The sequence below is a fragment of the Acomys minous genome (genome assembly GCF_964271855.1).
Source record: "Acomys minous genome assembly, chromosome: 1".
NCBI lineage: Eukaryota > Metazoa > Chordata > Mammalia > Rodentia > Muridae > Acomys > Acomys minous.
Window position 1 is genome coordinate 113313765 of NC_140483.1, and position 23012 is coordinate 113336776.

At 39.3% G+C, this 23012-nt stretch overlaps 1 protein-coding gene across 1 annotated transcript in view; it reads left to right on the forward strand.

The window, feature by feature from the left end:
* Positions 1-23012, forward strand: part of RP1 (RP1 axonemal microtubule associated) — a 296647-nt gene that overhangs the window by 128453 nt on the left and 145182 nt on the right. Inside the window, exons 17-18 of the mRNA XM_084776855.1 lie at positions 5887-6064; positions 15363-15497. Coding sequence (XP_084632981.1) covers positions 5887-6064; positions 15363-15497 — 313 coding nt within the window. The remainder of the gene's footprint in view (positions 1-5886; positions 6065-15362; positions 15498-23012) is intronic.

Here is a 23012-nt window from a genome sequence, read left to right on the forward strand (position 1 = left end):
TGTAGGAGTCACAGCTTGGCAGGACTATGGCTTGCTTGCTTGCTTTGGCAACTTACGAAGCACCTTTTGGCTTATGAAAGGCAGTCCTCAGTGAGGATGCTTTTCTGTTAGATTCAGCTTAAACCCTTTGAGTCCTATGTCTGAACTGCCTGGTTTCTTCAGCAATAAAGTCTTACCTTCAACTTCTGGGGAGCAAGCAAGCACAACAATAACATATTTTGTTTTTAGAGTTAAAAATGTCCAGCTACTTCCTTTGAACATGTTCTGCATGTTATGATGTGTTTAATGACTCCGTTTGGTTGTGTGACTTGAGTTCCTCATTTACGGTTTTGGCAGTGAGTCTCTGTAGGCAAGATGCCCATTTTCCTCTCCTCCCGTGACTATTGACAAGTACGAGTGAAGAGCACCACTTCTCTGCTTGTCTCTGACACGAATTGGTAGACTCTTTCTGGAATGACAGTGCTTTTGAAAACAAATGATAACTTTACTGTAATTATGGTAATTTGTATATATTTAGAGGCTGAGGTAAAGCATGCTTACTGACTCCACGGGGATGTAAAATGCACTTTGAGGTAAATGGTTATGCATGTTCATATCATCATACCTTAAGAGCCAAAAGTGCCTTGACGCTGACTGCTGCTCCACAAGCACTTACTATAAAAAAATCGAATCAAAGAAAAGCATGACTGGTTCTAGTGTGTCTGCCAGACTAATCTGAGAACATTCTTTTTATAGATAAACACAGTTTTAAACCAAGTGATGCTGATCTTGTAACAAATGTTTCTATTTCTGTCACTAGAAAAGGTTTGTTCTGTAGGAGTAAATCATGTTAATAGTCTGTGATGTACTAGAGATTTAGGTTCATAACAAACAATATGTAGTTCACCGGGGACAGTTGTAAGGGAGTTACTTTCTGAAACAGCAGCCTCAGAACAACATGGGTGGGCTCAGGGGATCTCTAAGAATCAGTGAAAACAAAAAAAGCTGTAGGAGTTGAAAGAAAAAAAAAAAAACAAGGTTAGCATACCAACATGTTAATGTAACAAAGAGAATAACAGGAAGGACCATCCTACAGGATGCTTGTGAAGGACCATCCTACAGGATGCTTGTGAAGGGCAACAGTTTAGGGCTTATTGACAAGCTTTACTTAATTTTAGGCAAATAATTATAAATCATATTTTACTTAAGCAAACATTTTTAAAGAATCAGTTTAATAAAGTCATATACAACCACATGTAAGATAAATTATTTCAGTTGACTTTTCTAGCAAATGGCCTCACGTTTAATGCTATTATAGACCACAAGTCTATATATGAGTTTTTGAAGATATACAGAGGGCCTTGAAAATAGCAACAAAATTTTCTTTTTTTCTTTTCTTCTTTCTTTCTTTCTTTCTTTTTTTTGAGACAGGGTTTCTCAGTGTAATAGCCCTGGCTGTCCTGGACTTGCTTTGTAGACCAGGCTGGCCTTGAACTCACAGAGATCTGCCTGCCTCTGTGTTCTGAGTGCTAGGAGTAAAAGCATACACCACCACACCCCGGTAATAATGATCAAACAGATTTGCTAAAAGAGTATAACATCATGCTGTTAATTTTGGGAAAGAAGGTTGATTTGAAGATTGGTAATACTGAATGTACAGAATCTATATTAACAGAATGAAAAGGGTGTGTTTGTTTCATTGATTAAAATATCCTAAATTCAGAAGCCCCGACATCTGGTAGGTGCTCAACAAATACTGAATCAAAGCAAAGTAAAAAAAAGTCACTTTGGGTGAAGTCACTAGGACGTTTTCTTCTCTAATAAGCCACAAGGATGTGATCTTGGGATGCATGGCCAGAGCATGCACCTGATACCACGCAGCAGCTTCATATATTTTGCTATTGTTGCTAGTATTTAGAGGCCACGTGGGATCATTTTGTATATAGAATTCACATACTTTATTTTTCATGTGAATTCCTTTAACCGGTTACTATACGGTAAGGGATAAAATAGAGTTGTATGGTTGTTTGCTTCCTTGTTTGTTTAAAGGAAAAGGAAATAATGGAACCTGTAGTGTTTTAAAATTTAGTTATATTAAATTTAATTTTTATATTTTTACTTAAAGGATAGCATCATCCTAGAAAGAATAGAAAACCAGGAATCCCATCTAAATTGTTATTCAACTGCTTATCTGACGGCTTAGAGAGAGGATTGGTTTGAACAGTAGTCAGCAGAAGTTTCCTGAAATGGTGACATTTTAGATAGACTAATTCCACTTTTCATCATTACAGGAAAGAGGGAAATATATGACACAATCCAATTACCTTGGCAAAACTGAGACTTTTAATAGTGGTAACAAAGAGTTGGGCTTTGTGGGAAGGCCTGCCTGTTGGTGGAGCTGTAGGAAATGAAGTAAAGCATGCCTTCTCCCCTTGCTTAACTTCAGTTAAAAGAATGCAGACAGGCAGTAATGTTCCAGGGTGAAAAGAGCAACAGTAGAAATAGGTGTGCACCTCAGTGTTGGTCGGGAAGAGATGTCTATGGGAAAGGGTCTTTAAATCGTGTGAGTCAAGAGCAATTTTTTTTGAGCTCTTTAGTAAAAAGTGATATCAATATTCAACAGGATAGCTGTGGTATGTTTGAGAACAAAATTAAAGTTTATAAATCTGATATCAGTGTAGGAAGTGGCTTATTTACAGAGAACCTAAGGTTTAGAAGAACAATTAGATTATAAAAACAAAATACACTTTGACTAAAATCTACATTGTACTTATGTACACAAGTAGCTGTAGTGCACGTTAGCATGCTTACTTAAGCTGATTAATTTTCTCTCCCCTATAAAATAGTATACGTACACCTCAGTTTATCTGCTCAGCTCAAAGATTAGTCTGTTATAGCTCAACAATAAAGTTGAAGTTTACACACATACATGCTTACTTTATTAATTTGTCTGTTTATTTATTTCTCCCCTTTCTTTCCTGGGGGTTATCCAGATGCAGAAGTTGAAAAAACACTTATAAAGTCAAAGACTAGGAACACAGGATTCTGTTCTGCAGACTCATAGTTGGTCCGGTATCAAAATTTGGTTTGTCTCAACATAGACCAGTAGCATATACATTAGTCAGTTTCTTATTACTGTAATTAAATACAGGAGCAAAATAACCTTATGAAGAAAAATGTTTTCTTTAGCTCACAACTTTGGTGGCTGGAAGTCCAAACAACAGACCTCTTGTCAGAACAAGCCCCAATGGTGAACAGTGAAAGAACATGTTGAGAGGAAATGACATTTTAAAACAGGAAGTCAGAGGGAATTCTGGGGCCAGGCTCCCTTTTCTAACAACTCATTCCTTCAAATGTTCAGAGGCCCTAAGATCCTTTCATGTGGAAAACCAACCTCATAACTTCAGTCTAGGCCCTGTCTTTTTAAGGTTCCGCACTTTGAATATTTTGCATTGAAGCATCAGCTCTCAACATATAAACCTTTAAGGAAACACACAAACCATTGTTTAAGTTCCAAGTGCACCACAAATGTCTAAGGCATCAAGGTGAACATGCACAGACAAGAAGAAACAAATGACATGTTATATTTTGGGGTATGTGTTATATTTCTCAGGATTTTTGTCTATAGCTTCATCTTTTCACCTGCAGATTCCACTTCTTTAACAGTGGAATATTACTATGTTGTGTAGATATACCACCTTTTCATTAACCATTCATCAGTTGGTGAACGTCTAGGTTGTTTCTACTTCCTGCTTCTGTGATCAGAGTAGTGATGAACATGGATGATCAGGTATCTCTAAAGTCTCTTGATTATATGCCCAAGAGTCGTATAGATGGATCATGTGGTTGATCCACTTTAAGATTTTGAAGAACCACTACTCCACCTTCTGTAGTGGCTAACCCAGTTTTCACTCCTACCAACAATGAGTGAGTGTACCCCTTGTCCTTCATCTTCAGCAGCATCTGCTGTCGTCTGTTTTATTTATCCTGGCTATTCTGAGTGGGTAGGATGAAATCTCAAAGTAATTTGCATTTCTCTGATGGCTAAGAATGTCGAACATTTTAAAAATATTTCTCAGCTATTTGAATTCCAGCTTTTGAGAACTCTCTATTTAGTTCTATACCACATTTTAATTGAGTTATCTGTGTTCATATTGTTCAGTTTTTAAAAGTTCTTTGTATATTTTTGATATTATCCATCTGTCAGTTATATAATTTGTTTGGTTTTGGGTTTTTGAGACAGGGTTTCTATGTGTAGCCTTGACTGTCCTGGATCTTGCTCTGTAGACCAGGCTGGCCACAAACTCAGAATGAGCTGCCTGCCTCTGCCTCCCAAGTGCTGGGATTAAAGGCATGCACCACCACTGGCCTGGAACTCACTGAGATCCACCTGCTTTAGCCTCCCAAGTGTTGGGACTAAAGGCTGCACTACCACTTCCTGTCTTGAATGTTTTATTGACAATCCTTAAATACCTTGTGCCTACTTGAAAATTCAATCTCAAAAGTGCCCAGTCAAATGTGAAATTATCACGTAGTGAATGACTGTTGGAAGACTCTGCTACTTGAGGTCACAGTACACCATGTCCAGACAGCTCTCCTGAGACTGGTGCAGAATGGAGCACTCCCTTTCTCACCAGGGACTTCTTTCTCTCTGACTGAATTTATCTTGAGAGTGTCTCTGAGCATGATCCCTACCCATGAGGGAGGTCAGGTAGCCCATAGCCAAAATCCAGGTTCAACTCCCTTTTTCATGGTAAGAACCTGCCTGAGAAGTATCTGAAATTTCTGGATTATGAAGTATTCCTGATACCTCAAGCCCCAGCAAATCACCCTTCAAAAAACTGTGTAACCATTGTTCACCCAATAAAGTTGAGCTGTGTCACTGAAGCTGCACCTGGAAGTCAGTCATTCCATCGTACTTGAGGTCCGTGGGAATCCCCTGTCTGCTGCCTCTGCTCCTTTTGCCCTCATGGACTGATGTCAGCCAATGATCCCAGGGTATAGGAGAGGAGGCCTAGAAATGACCATGTCGTTAAAGCTGCCCCCGTTTCTGTGATTTAGAGCACTGTCATATCATATAGTTGATGCTTTTGGATGCCTGTACCAAAAGATGGTAATGGAGCTAAAATAGGCCTTTCACCTGATGACATGGTTACTATAGTCATAACATGGCATTATTATGTCTGTGATAATAGTAGTGTAAACAACATGTGCTGTCAGTTGTATATAAATATAGTAGATACAATTATAAATGGTATATATTACATAATAATCATGTTAAAATATTGTTTTGGTGTATATTTACTTACCATTTACAACTATATTAACAATATTTCTTCTTACATTTTAAAAAGTTTAATATAGAACAGTATGGTGTGTTTTAATGTCTTCTATTTACAAATTATTGCAGTATCTTCTTTCACCTTTATTGGCACTCATGTTCTTTTGATCATCATGGCCATAGAAGTAATGGGATGTAGCACACATGCCTCTCTCTCTCTCTCTCTCTCTCTCTCTGTGTGTGTGTCTCCCTCACAATGATAAGTGGAATAATGATGCATTTATTAGCATGTTGTTAAGCAAAGTGTAACTTTATTTTCTAAAGGGATAATTTCATGTTTTAATATTCTGTGTTACTCTTTGGAGGTGAGCAGCTCTGAAATGAATGCCACATAGTAGCTTTTCCTTAGTTGAAGCTGCTCTGGGACTCACAGTCCTTTATTCCTATCCCTGTACCCTCCATTTGACAATCATATCTTTGTTTCTGGACCTTATAGAAAAAGTATAAAATGTTTTAGAGTTATACAGATAGCTTGACAAATAAAAATTATTTTCTTGAGAATGAGTGGATTTCAGTTCTGTACAGTGTTTGTTCACATTTGTAAAATCATGTTATTTTAATTGTAGGGTACTGGAAATGCTGATTGTCATTTTAAAATCAAGAAGAACCTGGAAAATGCATCTATAAGTCTGGAATCTCTGAAGAGCCCAGGATTGTTTGTTGGCCTTCAACCAGATGGACAAGTAAAACCAGTCATTTATACTAACAATGAGAGTGTTTGCTTCTATCCACATGTCATCCAATGTATGTTTACTTCAAATACTTTAAATTTGGTTGATTTTATGATTGTCCATATATAATTGTCTTAAAATTTCATTTCAGTTTTAATATAAAATATCTGCTCTTGGACTTTTTCTTTATAACAATCCTAAAAGTTGTGTGAGAAAAACAATGAAGACTGCTCCCCTCAAGTGTTCAAGTAATTAATATTAAGAACAGAGTTTTAGCTATCTTGAGTTCCTTCATAACATTAAATTGTGCATGAATATGCACATAATTATAGCTTCTGTCAAGTTAACACAAAACTGTCCAGAAAGTTGACCCCTTGTCAACTTGGCAATCAAATATATAATTGTTAAGCTGTAACCTTTCTGTTCTTGTTCATCCCAAAGATCACACATTAATATCAATATCATAATACAAAAGTGCCAACTTTGAAGAATCCTAGAGTCTTTAAAAATTCAAACACTCCAAAGTTCAAAATCTCTTTAAAATATACAAATTCTCCTTTAAAATTTGGTTTCTATAGACTTGAAAATTTATTTAAAAGTTCAACATTTCTCTGGTGTTGGCCTCTGCAGTATACACAGCTTGTCTCTTAGGCTCGGGCTGGCTCTATGCCATGGCTGTTGCTATTGGCAGTTATCCCATGGCATATTCAAAATGCTGCAGCTCAGCTGCATTTTCACCAATGGCTTCTTGTAGGCTCTCTTCAGGAACTCCAGCCCTGCTACACAGTGCCAAGCCTCAGCTGTTCTCCATGACCCCTTGAGCCTTCAAAGTTATCACCACCTGGGTGACTCTTACACTACCATGTTATGCTGCCAGCATAAAGTGCAACCTTGGCTGGCCCTGGAACAGAGCGTGCTCACTCTGAGGTGACACTCTCCAGAACATTCATCTCGAGGATGCTGGTCTCTCCTTAATCACTGCTAATTTCTCAGCCCCAGAAAACGAGCATCAATTGTCCTAGTAAAGCAAAGGCTTTCTTTAATGGTTCGGGTATCTTGCTAATTACAACAAACTGTTTAGCTCTACTTGACCAGAACCACAGATTCTTAATTCAAAATGTGCAATGGTCCCAATAGTTTCTTCATGAGACCCAAACTCTTCTCAGAACTTTCCAAGTCAGGAATCTATCATCTCCATTTTTCTCAATCCTCTTATCTTCCAAGATTTAACAGAACAGCTCACCAAACTGTGAACACTCAATGGCCTCTCTACCCCAACATTTTAAAATCCTCTCACCATCCTCCACTTTCCATGATCCAAAACAACCTGGTCAGGTCTGCCATAGCAATGTCCGATGATCCTGAAACCAATTTTGTCTTAGTTAGAGTTACTGTTGCTGTAATAAAACACCATGACCAAAAGCAACTTGGGGAGGAAAGGGTTCATTTCATTCACAGTTCCTTATATGGAGAAAGAACTCAAAAGGGGCAGCATCTGATACAAAGGCTATGGAGAAGAGCTGCTTACTGGCCTCCTCAGCCTGCTTTCTTATAGAACCCGGGTGGTACCACTAAACAGTAGGCTTGGCCTTCCCACATCAATAACTAATTAAGATAACACTCTACAGACTTGCCTGCATATAGCTTGATCTTCTAGAGGTATTTTCTCAAATGATGTTCCCTCCTCTCGGAGGAATCTGCCTTGTGTTGAGTTGACACAAAACTAGCCACCCTGGTGCACATAGAATATTTTGTTTTAAAGAGTATTTCTATATATGCTAAGAGAGGGCAAAGCTCTTCAAATTCTTAGCTTCCATAGCTAACAATTTTTAATACTTCCATTTTAAAAGAAACAATAGTAGATGCAGGTTAGTATTAAGATAAATATAAATGGGATTTTTTTTAAAATAAAATGCCAGGGGGAAAAAGTCCAAGGATAAGAAAGACATGTGAATATTTTGAAATGGTTTCTCACATTTCTAGGTTCAGTTTCTTTAACAAATTATGGATTTAAGAACTTTGTATAAATAACTTAAGTTTGAAGTATATTGGCTTGAACAAAGAGGACAATGCAGTAACAAAATTGTATTTTAAAATTATCTCAAAGGTATTTTTTTTCCTTTGAGCTTTGGCTTAACCAAAATCTAACATTTCTTAGACAGTGTGACTTTCAGCTTCTGTTTTCTTCTTAGAGTGTACCTAGTATTCTCTTGCACAAGTGTGTGCGGATCATGTGTACATGCATGCCTGCCATGTCTGCATGTGTTCATATGCACGTGCATGTGTGTGCACTTGTGTGGCCGGCCATGTATGTATAATATCTTAGGGAAGATGGTTTAAGGAAGGAATATAGTTTGAGTTCATGACTGTATCCATTGACCATATATCTGACCTAGTTATTTACATTTATCTGCATCAACTCCATTTAAACCTTCACCTTCTGTGAATAAGACCTTACACATTGTTGTGCTAGTCAAACCATCAGTCACTCCACTGTCTGCTCCCCACAGGCTCTCACAGAGTGACACCCTCATTCAGCAGAATGGGTGTGCAATTGCTCATTGGGAGTCTGCAGGGCAGAGGATGATTTGAGAGCACACAGAAGGTTACAGAGCTGAGCAGAACAGTGAGGAAGGGCTAGCGGGAGGCAGCAAGCTTCGGGGGGGGGGGCGGTAAAAGAGAATGAAAGGGCAAATGATAAGGAAGCAGAGAAGAAAAGATAAGAAAGAATGGATAGTGATAATTACCAATAAATTCATAAAGATACATAGAAGAGGAGATAAAAAGAAGAGATGGTCTTCAGAGAACTGAGGGATTCTAAGAGGCCACCCTGGCCAACTTACAGGCCATAGTCACTTCACAAACTCTACAGTTCAGTTCTGTTAGAGAACATGGGCGGTTTGTATTTTCCTCCCTACTTACAGGGACACATTTTGATTTTAGTAAGGACAAAAATACAGGACCGTGCATCAGACATCTTATCATAGCTCCTTGAATTACGAACATCCTAAAGTCTACGGAAGTGTCCATGCTTCCTTACATGCAATTTCTGTTGCAGGTTTCCAGTGCTGGGAAAAAAAATCCCTGTTAAGGAAGTGCCTGTTCACACTCAGCAGGCGTGCCTCTTGGCTTCTAAGGCTAATCTGTACACTTTCCGTCTGGGGTAATGAAGAGCACATCTGCAGAGTAAGCATCTGTGGCTGCTCTCAGAATTATTTTTTGGCTCCTAACAGACACTGAACATTCCTCAAAGCTTGGCTCTTGTGTGCAGGGTGCCCTTTTGCTGTGCAGGAGCCACCATGAGAGCCCAGTGTGGTCAGATATTTATCCTCAACCCACTTCAGTTTTCTAGAAATTGCTGATCTACCTTACAGAACAGGAAAGCATAGGAACGGGTGTTCACCTGTAACTTACCCTGTCACTCCTTTGTTATCCTACGCTGTTATTAGCTGGCTTCTCTGAACATTGAGTACTTGAAAGCAGGCACTTGACCCCACCCAATGGCATCTGTAGATGCAGCATAGTGCTTGTCTCAGAGTAGCTAAATCGGATCTGTTTGTTGAATAAGCAAATGTTGTAACATCATATGTCATGTCTAGATTTTATTTTGATGTGCTAGCAGCATGCCCCTAAATAAACGTCTTAGATTCTGCTTTGTTATGTGCACATAAGAATAGTAACATTTTACTGTGGTAAGATTAAAAAAAAAAACCTTGAATCTGAGAACATTTGAAATTGCAAGCATGCATATTTTTAGTAAATAAATCCCATAAAATATGCAGGGATGTGGATTTGAGATGAAAAGATGGTGACCTTCCCTAGGTCCTTCAAAATGATCAGTGATGCAGAAAATGCTTAAAAAATCCTTCTTGGTTGGGCTGAGAGAGAGCAGGCAGATTGCTCCTTTAATGTGCAATGTCTTAGTTTTTATTTTGATTTTTCTGAAGTACGATAAATACAAACAGTTCCCTCCCAGAAAGCTCTGACAAGGTTTTGAATTTGAAAGAATCTGTACGATGTAAGTATGATGGATAGACTGACTCCTATAAAATTTATATGCGTACATCTGGTTGATAGAGTGCATATTCTCCAGGAAGAAGCAAAGACTAGTAAAACTTCGTTAACAGTAAAGTCTTGAATTCTTTGTATTTCCACACACCCCAAAGCTTTTTCCTCACCACTTTTTGAAACTTGGAGTAGAACGAACACAGTGAAGGATCTAGGGTGGAGAGGACCGAGTGGTGCAAAGAGAACACAGAAGCTGCCCGACTCCGCAGCACAAGGGTATTCTAATAGATTATGCCTGCCCTCCAAACAACAAGAGGCTCAGGAGGGTAGCATTGAGGCGGCGTTTCAGCACACAGGCTGTGATGGCAAGGCTGCTGATATCCAGGCCCTAGTTTGGCCTCTTGGCAGCTGTGTGCCCACAGTTACTGGACCACATGTCTCTGTTCTATAAAATGAAGAGAAGAATGCCTTAACTCCACACTGGTGTAAGAATGGTGTGAGTTAACAAGTAAGGGTGCCCGTCATTCTGTGGGTGCTGTACCAGTATTTCTGTTATAGCAATTGACCAAAGTATTTCATAGAGTGTCTTTTACAATTTAAACAGAGTTGATAGATTTCTAGAAGGCAAGAGATGATATTTCATCATCTCTTCTAAACACTTTGGGCAAATCAAGTTATTTCTCTGTAACTTGGTTTCTTCGTGTATAATTTGGTTGGGATTTGATTTAATTATTGCAAATGGAGAGTTTAATAATAAAACCATGTATCTCCCTATTATGTAGTTGTGACACGGTTTGTATAGCTAAACTTTTTTATTTTCTTCCATAAATTTGTGCTCAGAACTTATGAGCCTCATATGCAAGAGAAACAAAATATTTGAATTGGTATGAGCTTTTATCGTGTTGAACTGGTCAGGAGATTCTTCATGTCTTATCTAGATAACATGGGTTCTTTGGGAATTTCACTCATTCCTGTTACTCCAAGTAATACCGACACTTAAAATCTTAAATAATTAAACCTCCCTCTGTGTGGGGTTAAGAGAACCTTAGATTAGTTGGAACTTGAACATCAGCTTCAGTGTCCTCCAAGGCTTTGGGACATAGGCTTAATTGATGCACAAAAATTTGACTTTCTTTGTTCTATTTCTGGCCAGGTATTATGGTATGAACAACTCTTTATGTGTCTCTCCCTGACCCCAACCCTTACCCTCAGGACTGTGGCCATCAGTCGGAGAACAAAGGGAGCAGAGGCAGGGTGGAACCTGTAACTTCAGTTGAATCTGCAATTTCTCTTTGGTCTACTTGGTGACATTCCTCAAGTAGAGGGTGTGGGGGTCTCAGATCCCCCCAGGGAGAGAAGAGGAAGCCTTGCTGCCAAAGAGAGTTTGCTATTTTGCACTGAGCTCAGGAATTCCTGGTAATATCAGACTGAGACCTTAGCAACAGCATTTCCCTACAGATGTCCAGGAAGCCCTGAGCTCTGTACAAACCGACTGAGGTTCCACTCCCTTTCCCCATGTAGACCCTGTTCAGCAAGCACCTGGGATTCCTCCCTGTGTAAATGAGGCATCTCAGTACCCTAGCCCCTCAGCCATTGACCTAGAGTCACCCCAGATTTCCCCAACGCCTCCCCAAAGTTCTGTATATTCTCCTCCCCCCCTCCCGGAATAAAGTTGATCTGCCTCCCAGGAGTTGGTCCTGGATCATCTGTTTTCAAGGTCCTTTGAATCCCTACCCTTCCCACCTCTGCTCCCTTTGTCCTCTGGGACCAACCATTGGCCACAATCTGCAGGGGGCCAGGGAGAGCTACATCTATGCTTAAAAAAAAAAATCAATGGACACTAGTTCAACAACCTGAAAAATGTAGAAGTAACGATAAGTGTTAAATACTACATTTTTGTCACAGTAAGAATTTCTGGGGTCCCTTGAGATCATTCAGTGGGTAAAGGTACTTTCTATACATTTGATAAATTCAGTTCAGTTCCAAGAACCCATGTAAAGGTGAAAGAAAATAATGAACAAAACTGTCCTTTAACTCCACATTTGTGCTCTGACAATGTATGTGCCCATATGTATACACATTAAACAAACACACACACACACACCAATAATAAATAATAATGATTACAATAATCATAACAACAATAATATTTCAAAAAGAAATATCAGGTTTAAGTCCCATGGGGAGGTCTCTGTGACTGTGGTGGTCAGCAAAACCTTGATGGTTACAGGAGGCCAAAAGTCAGTTTAGCTCAACAGGACTCGGTAGCAGGTGCTTGTTCAAACTTCAGGAGTCTGATTTCAAGTGGTTTATTTTAGGCATACTTAAGCACAGCATAATTTGGCACAAACTGTTTTGGTGATAATAAACTCAGTCCTGCATGCACAAACAAAGCATACATAAATCTCCTCAGGGAAGAAAGTGAACTAAAACCATCAGAAGTGACTGCACCAAAACTCCTTGTCAAGTTTAAAAGATAGGTTCTAATAGCTGGACTGAGAAAAACAGATTTATGATAAGAGTCTAGGGAAAGGAGCCAGTAGCAGGAAACCCCCAGACACACAGACAGCACAGAGGTCACAGGTGAAAAAGTATGTCTGTTCCAGCCTTTTTGGATGAGAACAGAGTTTTGATTTCTTCTTTTGAAGGAGCAACCTTCCCTGCCTGCTTCCCATCCCAGGTTCCCCTACTGGAGGTTTGTGAGCACAAAGGCCTCTGTGCCCCCTACTAAGTCCTACAGATATTTGTGTTAACATGTGTTTAGAAAGTTCACTTTTACTTTATTTTAGAAAAATCTAAACATAATATTATCTACATATAAAGTCTAAGTGCAATAGTAATCAATTCATTGGATTCTAATTATGTGTCCAATAATCTCACTTATAAAAATGTGACAGAAATTCGTTCTTGTAATTATTTATGTTTTTCCTTTGTAGATATAAGACAAGATATTTTTAGTAATTAAGTTTGTAGTTTGATTGGGTTTTGACCTTGTTGACCCTGTGCTTACAATGAGATACCATCAGACCTGGATCCTTAATTGGCTATATAGAAAACTTGACTTCTTTTTACCTCCATTGTCCTTATCATTTTACATTGCTGCTAATAAATATTGACACTCAAATTTTGATTTTTAAAATTTTAGTTTTTAAGTTTCAATTTTAATTAACTAATTTTTGAGACAGTATCAGATGTAGTCCAGGTAGGTTTCAAACTCACTACGTACCCAAATAACCAAGGTTGACCTTTGAACTACTGATCTTCCTGTCTCCTCTTCCCCAGTGCTAGGGTTATAGACATGGACCATGATTCTCAGTTTTATGGGGTACTAGGGAGCAAACTCAGGGCTTTGTGTATGCTAGGCAAGCATCCCTTGAGTTAAATCCACAGCCCTCCACACTCCTTTTACAATAATGAAAATTAGATTGGAGACCACAGTGTTAGTGTAGGTGTTATCCAGAGTGTTATTGGAGGGCTAGTTTGGTGAGTCACCTGCTCCCTCTGATCAAGAGATAGGTGCTGCCTTGCTCTTGCATTTATACAACACATTTTCCATGTCCTAATGTCCTCCCACTACTGTTGTAGAAATAGATGCCATCAGTCCTTTGGAGAGTGCCAGGTGGAAGGAGAAGTTACTGTAGGGAAGGTAGAGAGACTGGAGAGGTTATTTCTCATTTCATAGTATCATCTGTGTTGATCTTGTGTGCAAACCCTGTGTGCTTGTTGCCAGTCTTTGGACAGGGATATTAGTTCCTTCATTGTACTTCCTGTATACTTTTTGTGTAGTCTTTGTAATCTCCATCTGTATAAGATCACGGGGATACTTATAAGATTGGTTCATATCCCCTTGTAATACAAGGTATTTATTATGGACCTTAAGTTGTGTTTAGGAATCTTTTTCCTTAAAGTTCTTATTTTGTCCCAGTGAATATGTCTAGCTAACTTTCCTTTCTAATATTTTGAGTTCCTTTATTGCCATCCATTTCCAGCACTTAAACATTATGGTACAGAGAAATTAAACAGGGAAACTAGTGATTCATGGAACTTGGCATTCAAAAGCTCATTATTGTGAATTTATACCTTATAACTCCTGCATGACACAAATAAGGCACGATGTCTTCAGATGTCAGTGTCCTGCTGTCCGTGCATCTTTCAAGTTATTAAGTATCAGTCACTATGCCTAAAAAGTTTGCATGCTTGCTAATTTTTTGAGTCATCCATGTTTTTGAGTGAAGTTGGGATGTTATTGACTGCTTATAAACTTATACAGTCTATACACGCAGTAAACATCGAACCCCTACCCAGATCTAGCCAATGGACAGGACATTCTCCACAGTTGAGTGGAGAGTGGGGTCTGACTTTCACACGAACTCTGTGCCGCATGTTTGACCACGTCGCCTGGATGGGGAGACCTGGTGGCACTCAGAGGAAGGATAGCAGACTACCAAGAAGAGACTTGATACCCTATGAGCATATACAGGGGGAGGAGGTCCCCCTCAGTCAGAGTCATAGGGGAGGGGAGTAAGGGGAAAGCGGGAGGGAGGGAGGAATGGGAGGATACAAGGGATGGGATAACAACTGAGATGTAATATGAGTGAATTAATAAAGAAAAAGAAAAAAGAATACAGCAAAAAAAAAAAACTTATTTAGTCAGACATCTTTATAAGTGTTGTTGCAGTGCACACTCTAAAACATGACAAGTGACCGTCATCTAAGAGACAGACCCATCCTATGCTTGATCCTAAAGAACAAACGCAACTTAACTTTGACATTTTAAAATATAGATAGCACTTCTGATTAGACAGCTTAAATCGAAGTCATTGTTCAATGAAGTTAGAGGCAGCTATTTTTGCATCAGCCTCCCAAACTGCTTGCTTTTTTCTTTTAAATAAACAACAGACAAGTAGCCAGGGTTTTTTTTTTTCATTTATAGACATGTATATATTTCTATGATTTTCATATTCTAGTAAGAAAATCATAAAGTTCTCTTTGAATGATGCTTTAGTCAGTTTCTTCTTTTGAGAAAGGCAAAGCAGTAGATTACTCAAGTAGCTCCAATTTAGAATCTGTAAGGAAAACATCTTGAATAAGTCATTTGATTCATATTGTGATGCTAAGCCGTTGCCTGGAATACAAAGCAGTGAATAGGCTTTATAGGAATGCCGTTTATGCATAGCTGCCTGGTAAGAATGAAGAGTCATTTTCTGGTAACTGTGTAATAAGAGGGAAATGATCTGAGTAGGCACTGAGATGTAATAATGGGAAAACTTAAACCTGGTGCCGAGCATATGGTGAACATTCTGAGAAGAGGCAGGGACTTTGAAAGAATAGTGTCTTTCAGTTTTTAAAGATCTGAATTTCAGTTGGCAGAGAAAACCCAACGGGAATGTCTGCAACAGGCAGCCAAGGGGAAAACAAGATCCATGTGTCAAAACACCAGAAAGAAGAAACACCACCGGAACCCACAGCCAGATGGTCCTCACCGCTGTCATCAGAAAGTAAGCCACAGCCTCTCCCTCTTCTGGTGGTTTGTTTCTCTACTTTGCTTCTTCCTTTTAGTTGCTTTAGGACAAATACTATATTATTTAAAACAAGCAAAATAACTCCCATCTCTGCGATGTAAAGTGGGATGGGTCATGAGCAAAGTACTTCAAATCCTAAAGTTTTGACTTCCTAGTTTCTGTATTTGTTTGACCGTTTTCTTTTTCTTAAATACACTCTTCTTCCTGGTAAGTATAATGTACAACATCCATCAAATTCTCTGCTTGGTGATGTAGCCATCACCGAACAGAAGGAAACAGTGTAGTACTTTCTCAATCTGGCCCAGAACTCTTGATCCTCTGTCAGAAGACTGAAAGTAAAGTTGTGTGCCACCACATCAGGCTTGAATCTTTTTCTTTCTTTTGTTTTGTTTTGTTTTTTTTTTCAGTAAACTCATTTTTATATATAACTAGAATATTACCTTTAGCAAAATGATTTTTGAAATTTAATTATATTATTGCTACACTGCTATTTCTTTTAAATAGTAATTAATAAAAATGACCTGCTTGACAAGATATGTCCACTGATGCAATAGTGGCATGACGCTATGTGGGTAGCCAAATCCTTCCTAATTGCATCTGATGCCCATTCTATCAGAGAAAACTGATTCCTTGTACTGCAAATCTGGTCAGAAGCCTGTAGTTAGAAAGGCCACAGGTCACAAGAGAGAACTTACTGCTGTTGTTTTTTGTTAAATGGGCATTATGTCAAACTGATGTCTCTCAAACTTTATTGGAGTTTTTTTTTCTCCTGCGGTGGGTAGCAGTTCATGCAGAGATCATGGCTAGTCAACTATGGAAAATAAGTGACTGTAGAATGTTCCTTTTGAAACAGGTCATAGGCAGAGGAACATTGGGAATATGGGATGGAAAGAATTTAAGAGCTAGAGGTTTGGGGAAACTGCTACAAAGGTGTCTTCTGGGCATGACAAGCTCATTGCTTCTGTGAACTCACTGAAGCTGTGGTTACCTGCCTAAGAACCACAGAAGACCAGACCTGTTGCTATTTTGTGGTCCATGGAGGAGGAGCTCTTAAGCGCTCATCATTCACTGTGGGACTATGAGCAGGTGTAGCCACTGATAAGTTGCCCATGCTCCAGTAAGTAGCCCACACTCACACCCTAGTATGCTTATTCAAGCACCCTCAATTAAATTCTGTGGGAGAGAAAGAGAAAGTGGGGGGCCTAAGAGGAAGCTTGTTGGACAGAAGCTTTTTCAGAGGAAAAGAAGGTGGTTAGGAGAAGATAATGGGGGATACACCCAACTCAAATTGAACAAATACGTGTATGAAATTGTCAAAGAGTAAATGAGTCTCCCTGACAATGCCGGCATTCTTATACCAGCCATAAGGAGTCAGCACTGGGACTGTTTGTTGTAGTGGACTAGCCCTGAACTGTATTTCCATAGAGCCCAGATTCATGGAGCAGTGTGAAGAATTACTCTTATGGGAAACATGTGGTTAGTTAGAATTCCTCACAGAAGAATTCAATTTGTGTCAGGAAGCAAAGGCTTTTAAATTAGAGTTGGCTACCTCAAGCAAACTTGACATGGCTCAAAATAGTATGCTAACTGAAATCCTCAGAAATAGACATTTTTTTTATGAATGGGAAAAAAGCTTAGAGAAACTGTCATATTTCCTATAAAAATTGTTCTTCTGAACATTCTTAAATGTTGCCATTGTTAAATTTATGAGTGGTAGAAAGTATGGAATTTTTGAATGAAGCAAATGTAATATTAGTTATCTTTGCATTACTATGACTAAGTACCAAAAGCAACTGTCTTGTAAAGAAAAAAGTTTTATTTACCTCAAAGTTTCAAAACATATGGTAGTATAAACCAGAGATGTCCTTTTATAGCATCACCCCATAGGTCAAAGGTGGGAATAAATTTTGGAAACAAGCAAGTGATTACATTTCAAATTGAATAGAGAGAGCAGAGACAGAAAGGGAGAGAGAGAGAGAGAGAGAGAGAGAGAGAGAGAGAGAGAGAGAGAGAGAGAGAGAGAGACAGAGAGACAGAGGCAGAGACACACAGAGAGAGACAGAGAGAGAGACAGAGAGAAGGGGGGAGGGAGGAACGGAGAGAGAGGAGAGAGAGGAGAGAGAGGAGAGAGAGGAGAGAGAGGAGAGAGAGAGAGAGAGAGAGAGAGAGAGAGAGAGAGAGAGAGAGAACGAGAAAGAGAAAGAGAGAGAGAGAGAGAGATCCTGTAAGACCTACCTCCATAGGTCCATCAGCTAGCAATAGTACCACCCTGGTGATCAGGATCAATCTGTGGACCTTTAACAGATACCTGTTTTCATTCAACCAAAAATACCAAATGACTTGAGCAATACGAAAGAAAGAACTAGTTCTTAGGATAAACACAGATGCTTCACACTATTTGCTTAGTCACCACACACACACACACACACACACACACACACACACACACACACACACACACACACACACAGTGTCTAACTGATTGGCAATGTAAAATGTCTTAGTTAGGGTTACTACTGCTTTGATGAAAGAGCATGACCAAAATAATTTGGGGAGGAAAAAGTTTATTTGACTCACTATTCCATGTGACAGTTCATTATAAAAGCAGTGAGGGCAGAAACTGAAACAGGGCAGGAACCTGGAGACAGGAGCTGATGTAGAGGCCATGGAAGGGTCCTGCTCATCCATTTAGATCCCAGGACCACAAGCTCAGGGAATAAACCTCCCCCAATGATCTGGGCTTTCCTGTGTCAATCACTAATTAAGAAAATGCCTCACAGGGTTGCTTACAGCCTAATCTTATGAAGGTAGTTTATCTATTGAGAAACTTCCTCCTGTCTGATGCCTTTAGCTTGTGTCAAATTGGCATAAAACTAGCCAGTTAATACGGGAGTACAGTGAGGAGGAAAATAAATTTGGCCTTAGATGTCTTGACATTTATTAATGATTGAGTGTGTTGGGTCAAACATTAAACCAAGCCAAAAAAAAAAAAAAACAAAAAACCTATAGACTAATAATGGGCATCCTATGTACAAAATAAAAATTGCATCCTGAATTTACTGTAGTCTTGTAAGTTTGTTGTTAGTAATTAATGGCAAAGTGGGAGTGGAGGCTAAAGAAAAAAGGGAGGAATCTGAGTTTAAGTGATTCACAGGCTGCTGAAACTGCAGATACACCACTAACTGCAAACACAGAAGCATCTCCTGAGATGCTGCGGCAAGTCACTCATGCATGGTCGGCTTGCACTTGGCCTTCGTAGGCTGCTGAGGGTACTGGATTCAAGAGCCTGCACAATTTTAGGTGGAGAAATGTCTTGAGGGTTTCTATAAGGCTTTACCATCCACCTCCTTTAAGGGTCATTTCCTGCCCCCACCAGATAGTTGCAACTATATGTACACTGCTTCTTACAAGAAACATTTTTCCTTTTGTTTGACAACTTAGAAGCCATGTTACGGATGCTTTGACTGAAATCCTATGAAAACATAAAATTTTGGTTAAGTTCACATGAAAATATTTGTTAGAATATTTTTGGAAAAGTTCTTCTCGCTTTTAAAGACATTTAAATGCAAATATGAGTTATTGAAGATTATGTTATCAATCCAGTTTTATATCATGAAATTATTTTTTGGGAGGGTTATTATCTACATTTTACTCCTTATATCTATTGTATCTACCCCACTTTTTCCTGTGTTAGTTCCCAAGGAAACAACATAGAAACACTATATTTTATTATTAAGCTCTAATCCTAACCGCACTATGCTGGGCAGGTTCAGAGATATTCTAATCCGTGTACCCTTAAAACCTGCCCATCACTTGCCAAACTGATGACTCCTGGGTGGCTTCTGCTCCATCAGATGTCCTCAGGGCAAACTTCTCTTGGCTTTATGCTCCTTCCCCGTCCCCTGTCTAATGGTAAGTTCCTTCCTCCCCTTTCTTCTTCCTCCTTCTCTTTTTAAAATTTTTATTTTTTTATCTTTTAAAAAATGTATTCACTTTATATCCCAATTGTAGTTCCCTCCCTCATCACCTCTTGGAACTGCCCTCCCTCCCTCCTCTCCTCTCCCCTTCCCTAGTCCTCAGAAAGGAGTAGACCTCCTCCCCTACCAACTGACCCCAGGCCATCAAGTCTCATCTGGATTGCCTGCATCCTCTTGCTCTGTGGCCTGGCAAAGCAGCCCTGCCAGGGTGAAATGATCAATGAGTGGAAAACAGAGTCTGTGTCAGAGGCAGCCCCTTCTCCCCATATTATGGGACCCATAAGGAGACTGTGTTGCCTATTGACAACATCTGAGCAGGGCGTCTAGATCCTCTCCATGCATGTCCTTGTTTGGTGCATCAGTCTCTGCAGGTCCCCCTGGGCCCAGATGTGTTGGCTCTGTTGTTCTTCTTGTGGAGCTGCTGTCATCTGACAGAGGGACAGAGGGTTAATATCCAAAATATATAAAGAACTCAAGAAATTAAATACTAGCAAACCAAATAATCCAATTAAAAATGGGGTACAGAGCTAAACAGAGAATTCTCAACAGAGGAATATCAAATGGCTGAGAAACACCTAAAGAAATGTTCAATGTCCTTAGTCATCAGGGAAATGCAAATCAAAACAACTCTGAGGTTCCATGTTACACCAGTCAGAATGGCTAAGATCAATAAACCAAATGACTATCTCATAGATAAAGCCACTAATCCATAGGGTAACATGTCCTTTCCATGCTATCAAATGTGCTAAGTGGCAACAGCTAGGAAACAGTTTTCAGACACCAGCACAGGAAACTTCTCACTCCAAATGGAACAAGTTGAGATAGGCTTCCTAAGCCCATGGAGATAGCTGCTCCAAGGAGCCAGCCTACTGAGCTATGGCTCATCTCTTTGTGTTTGACAATCAAATGAATGCACTTGAGTTCTGCAGTAGAAGGATACTACACAGTCACCAACTACCAAGTGGCAAGGAAATGTGGTTTTATTTTCATTACAAGGCAGAGTAAGTATTCGGCTTCTGTGATTTCAAAGCAGATCGGCTGAGAGCTGGATAAAGTAATTTGAGGGAGTGTTACAATCAATTGATGGCTTTGAAACTGCCATTCTGGCTCTGGGATTTCTCCTGTTGTTTCCAAAAATCTAGTATTTTAGGTAGTAAAAAATACATTGTGTTCATTTAGGGAACTTCTGGGATGAACAGAATGATTTTATTGGTTAGTGAGTAATTTAAAAGGAAAATCATGCAGCAACATATTGAGATCACTTCTCCACTTTAGATATGACTGGGATTTGGTGATTTTTTGGGCCTGTTTGCTTTGTGCTTCTCTCTGACTCTGTCCACAGCCTTCCATCAAGAAACATGTTGGCACTATCAGAGAATAACATTGGTAAATTAAAACATGTAGAACCCATTTTCCTAAGCATTCCTCATTATACATTAGAGCTGCTACTGTTTGAAGTGATGCAGGCATTTGTTCATGAAGCCCGTGAAGAATCATGCCCATGTAACCTGGCCCACATTTAGAGTAGTGGGTCCACTTGTCATATGTACCCAATTAATTGATTGCAAAATCTAAGAAGTGCTTGAATACAGATCATAAAACATACTAATTTGGGACACATACATAAGAGTGAGCTTCTAATAAGATATGAAGATGATTGAGAATGACTGTGCCTATAAGAGAGGGCAGAGCAGGTAGAATCTCACAGCTGGTCTTCTGATGTGAAGGACAGATGCAGCACAGAACATTATTTTGAGAAGCCCATGAGGAGAATTTGGATGAAGCACACAGCAGTGAAGAGTCTAGACAATGCTTACTGCAGAGGAAAGGGAGGTCTGCTCTCCAGAGCTGAGCTTTTACAGGGACTCAGTGACCTTTATCCAGATGGTCATTTTAGGCTTCAGAGTATTTCATCAAAGGTCTCTGGAACAAGCAGCCTTTCCTGGCGGTGGTGGTGGTGGGGTTTCCTGTGCCAGTGACTGGCCATTCGACTTTTGCAAGAAGGGAAAATAATGGTATGTCCATGTTCTTTACTTTGGAGCCTCCTGCTGGAGAGTAATTTTATAGTTTGGGGCTACTCAAAACAAGATTAGATAGGAAACCACAAATGACATTCATAGCGCTTCAGGATGTCACACTCTCTCTCAGAACTCCAGATATAACTCCCATTGTCCTGCCTGGAACTGGAGTCCCAAAAGACCAGTGCTTCATTTTATGAGCTTCCAGTCATGAGGGATGGGTTTGTCTGCATGTAGTACAATCCTGATGTATTATCTACTTTTTCACTGATGTAGCAAAACACACGAGCAAAAGTGGCTAATGGAAGAACAAGTTTATTTCGGACACATTTGCAGAAGGTGAGTCTGTAGTGGTGGGGAAGGCATGGCAACAGGAAACCGGAACAGGACGCTGAAAATCACATCTTTATCCACTCACAGTAAAGCAGAGAGGGTGAACCGGAAATGGGGTAAAGTGATGAAATCTCAAAGCCTACCTCAGTGATAACACTTCTTCCAACAAGGGTCTGCCTCCTAATGTTTTATTCACCTTCCCCAAACAATTCCAAAAACTTGAAACCAAGTGTTAAAATAAATGAGTCATTTCTTATTCAAACTACAACTTCTAATATCAACTCCCCTCTGACTTACCTTCCTAAGAAAAGGGCTAGAGACTCTAGAAATAGAAAGCTATAAGGAAAAACTAGCATCCTCAAGTTAGATAACCAACTTAGAAGTTTCTAAGCAAGAAGCACAAAACATTGTAGGTCAATATCAAAGGAATTTACTATGAGACACGAAGGAGGAACCCCAGTCACATCCCAGTGATGGAATGCCATCTGAGTAGACGTCTACTCAGCTGGTCAGTTTGGATGATTAAGAATTTCAGTACTTGCTTCACATAAAAGTTGACATTCTAAAATTTACCTTAGTCTTCAAATTAACTTAACATTTTCTTGGATTTCTAATAAAGAGCACAACGATAATTCTTCTTAAGTCCATTGAAAATGAACTATTCAAGTGTTCTTCTCTAAAGGGTGAAAAAAATGAAAGGGCCTTGCCAGCCAATAATGGTAGAAAAGAAAGTAAGTTATAGGTAAAGAAAAAGTAAGACCCTTAGGGAAAGACCTTTTATAGCCAGTAGGGTAGCAGTTACCTTTTAGGGATAATCTTAGCATTCTTGCTTTTGTTCTTGTTTTGTCAATGTTGGATTTTGCATTGTTTCACTGTACTTTTGGATAAGATCTTACCATTTAGGTGAGGTAGACATGGATTTTTTGATAAATATGTAGTTTAAAATTTTTTTTTAATTTTACTTACTTTCATTGAATGTCTATGATTTACACGTCATGCACCAAAATCCTTCTCCTCCCCCTAGTTAAAAAAAAACAGACAAACAAAAAAATCTTGTCACAGAAGCTGTAGTGTATCACACAGTATAGCCTTTTGCCCACATATGTCTACTTTCAAGTGTTCACTGCTATGAGTCATGGGTCTGGTTTGAGGCCTACACTATT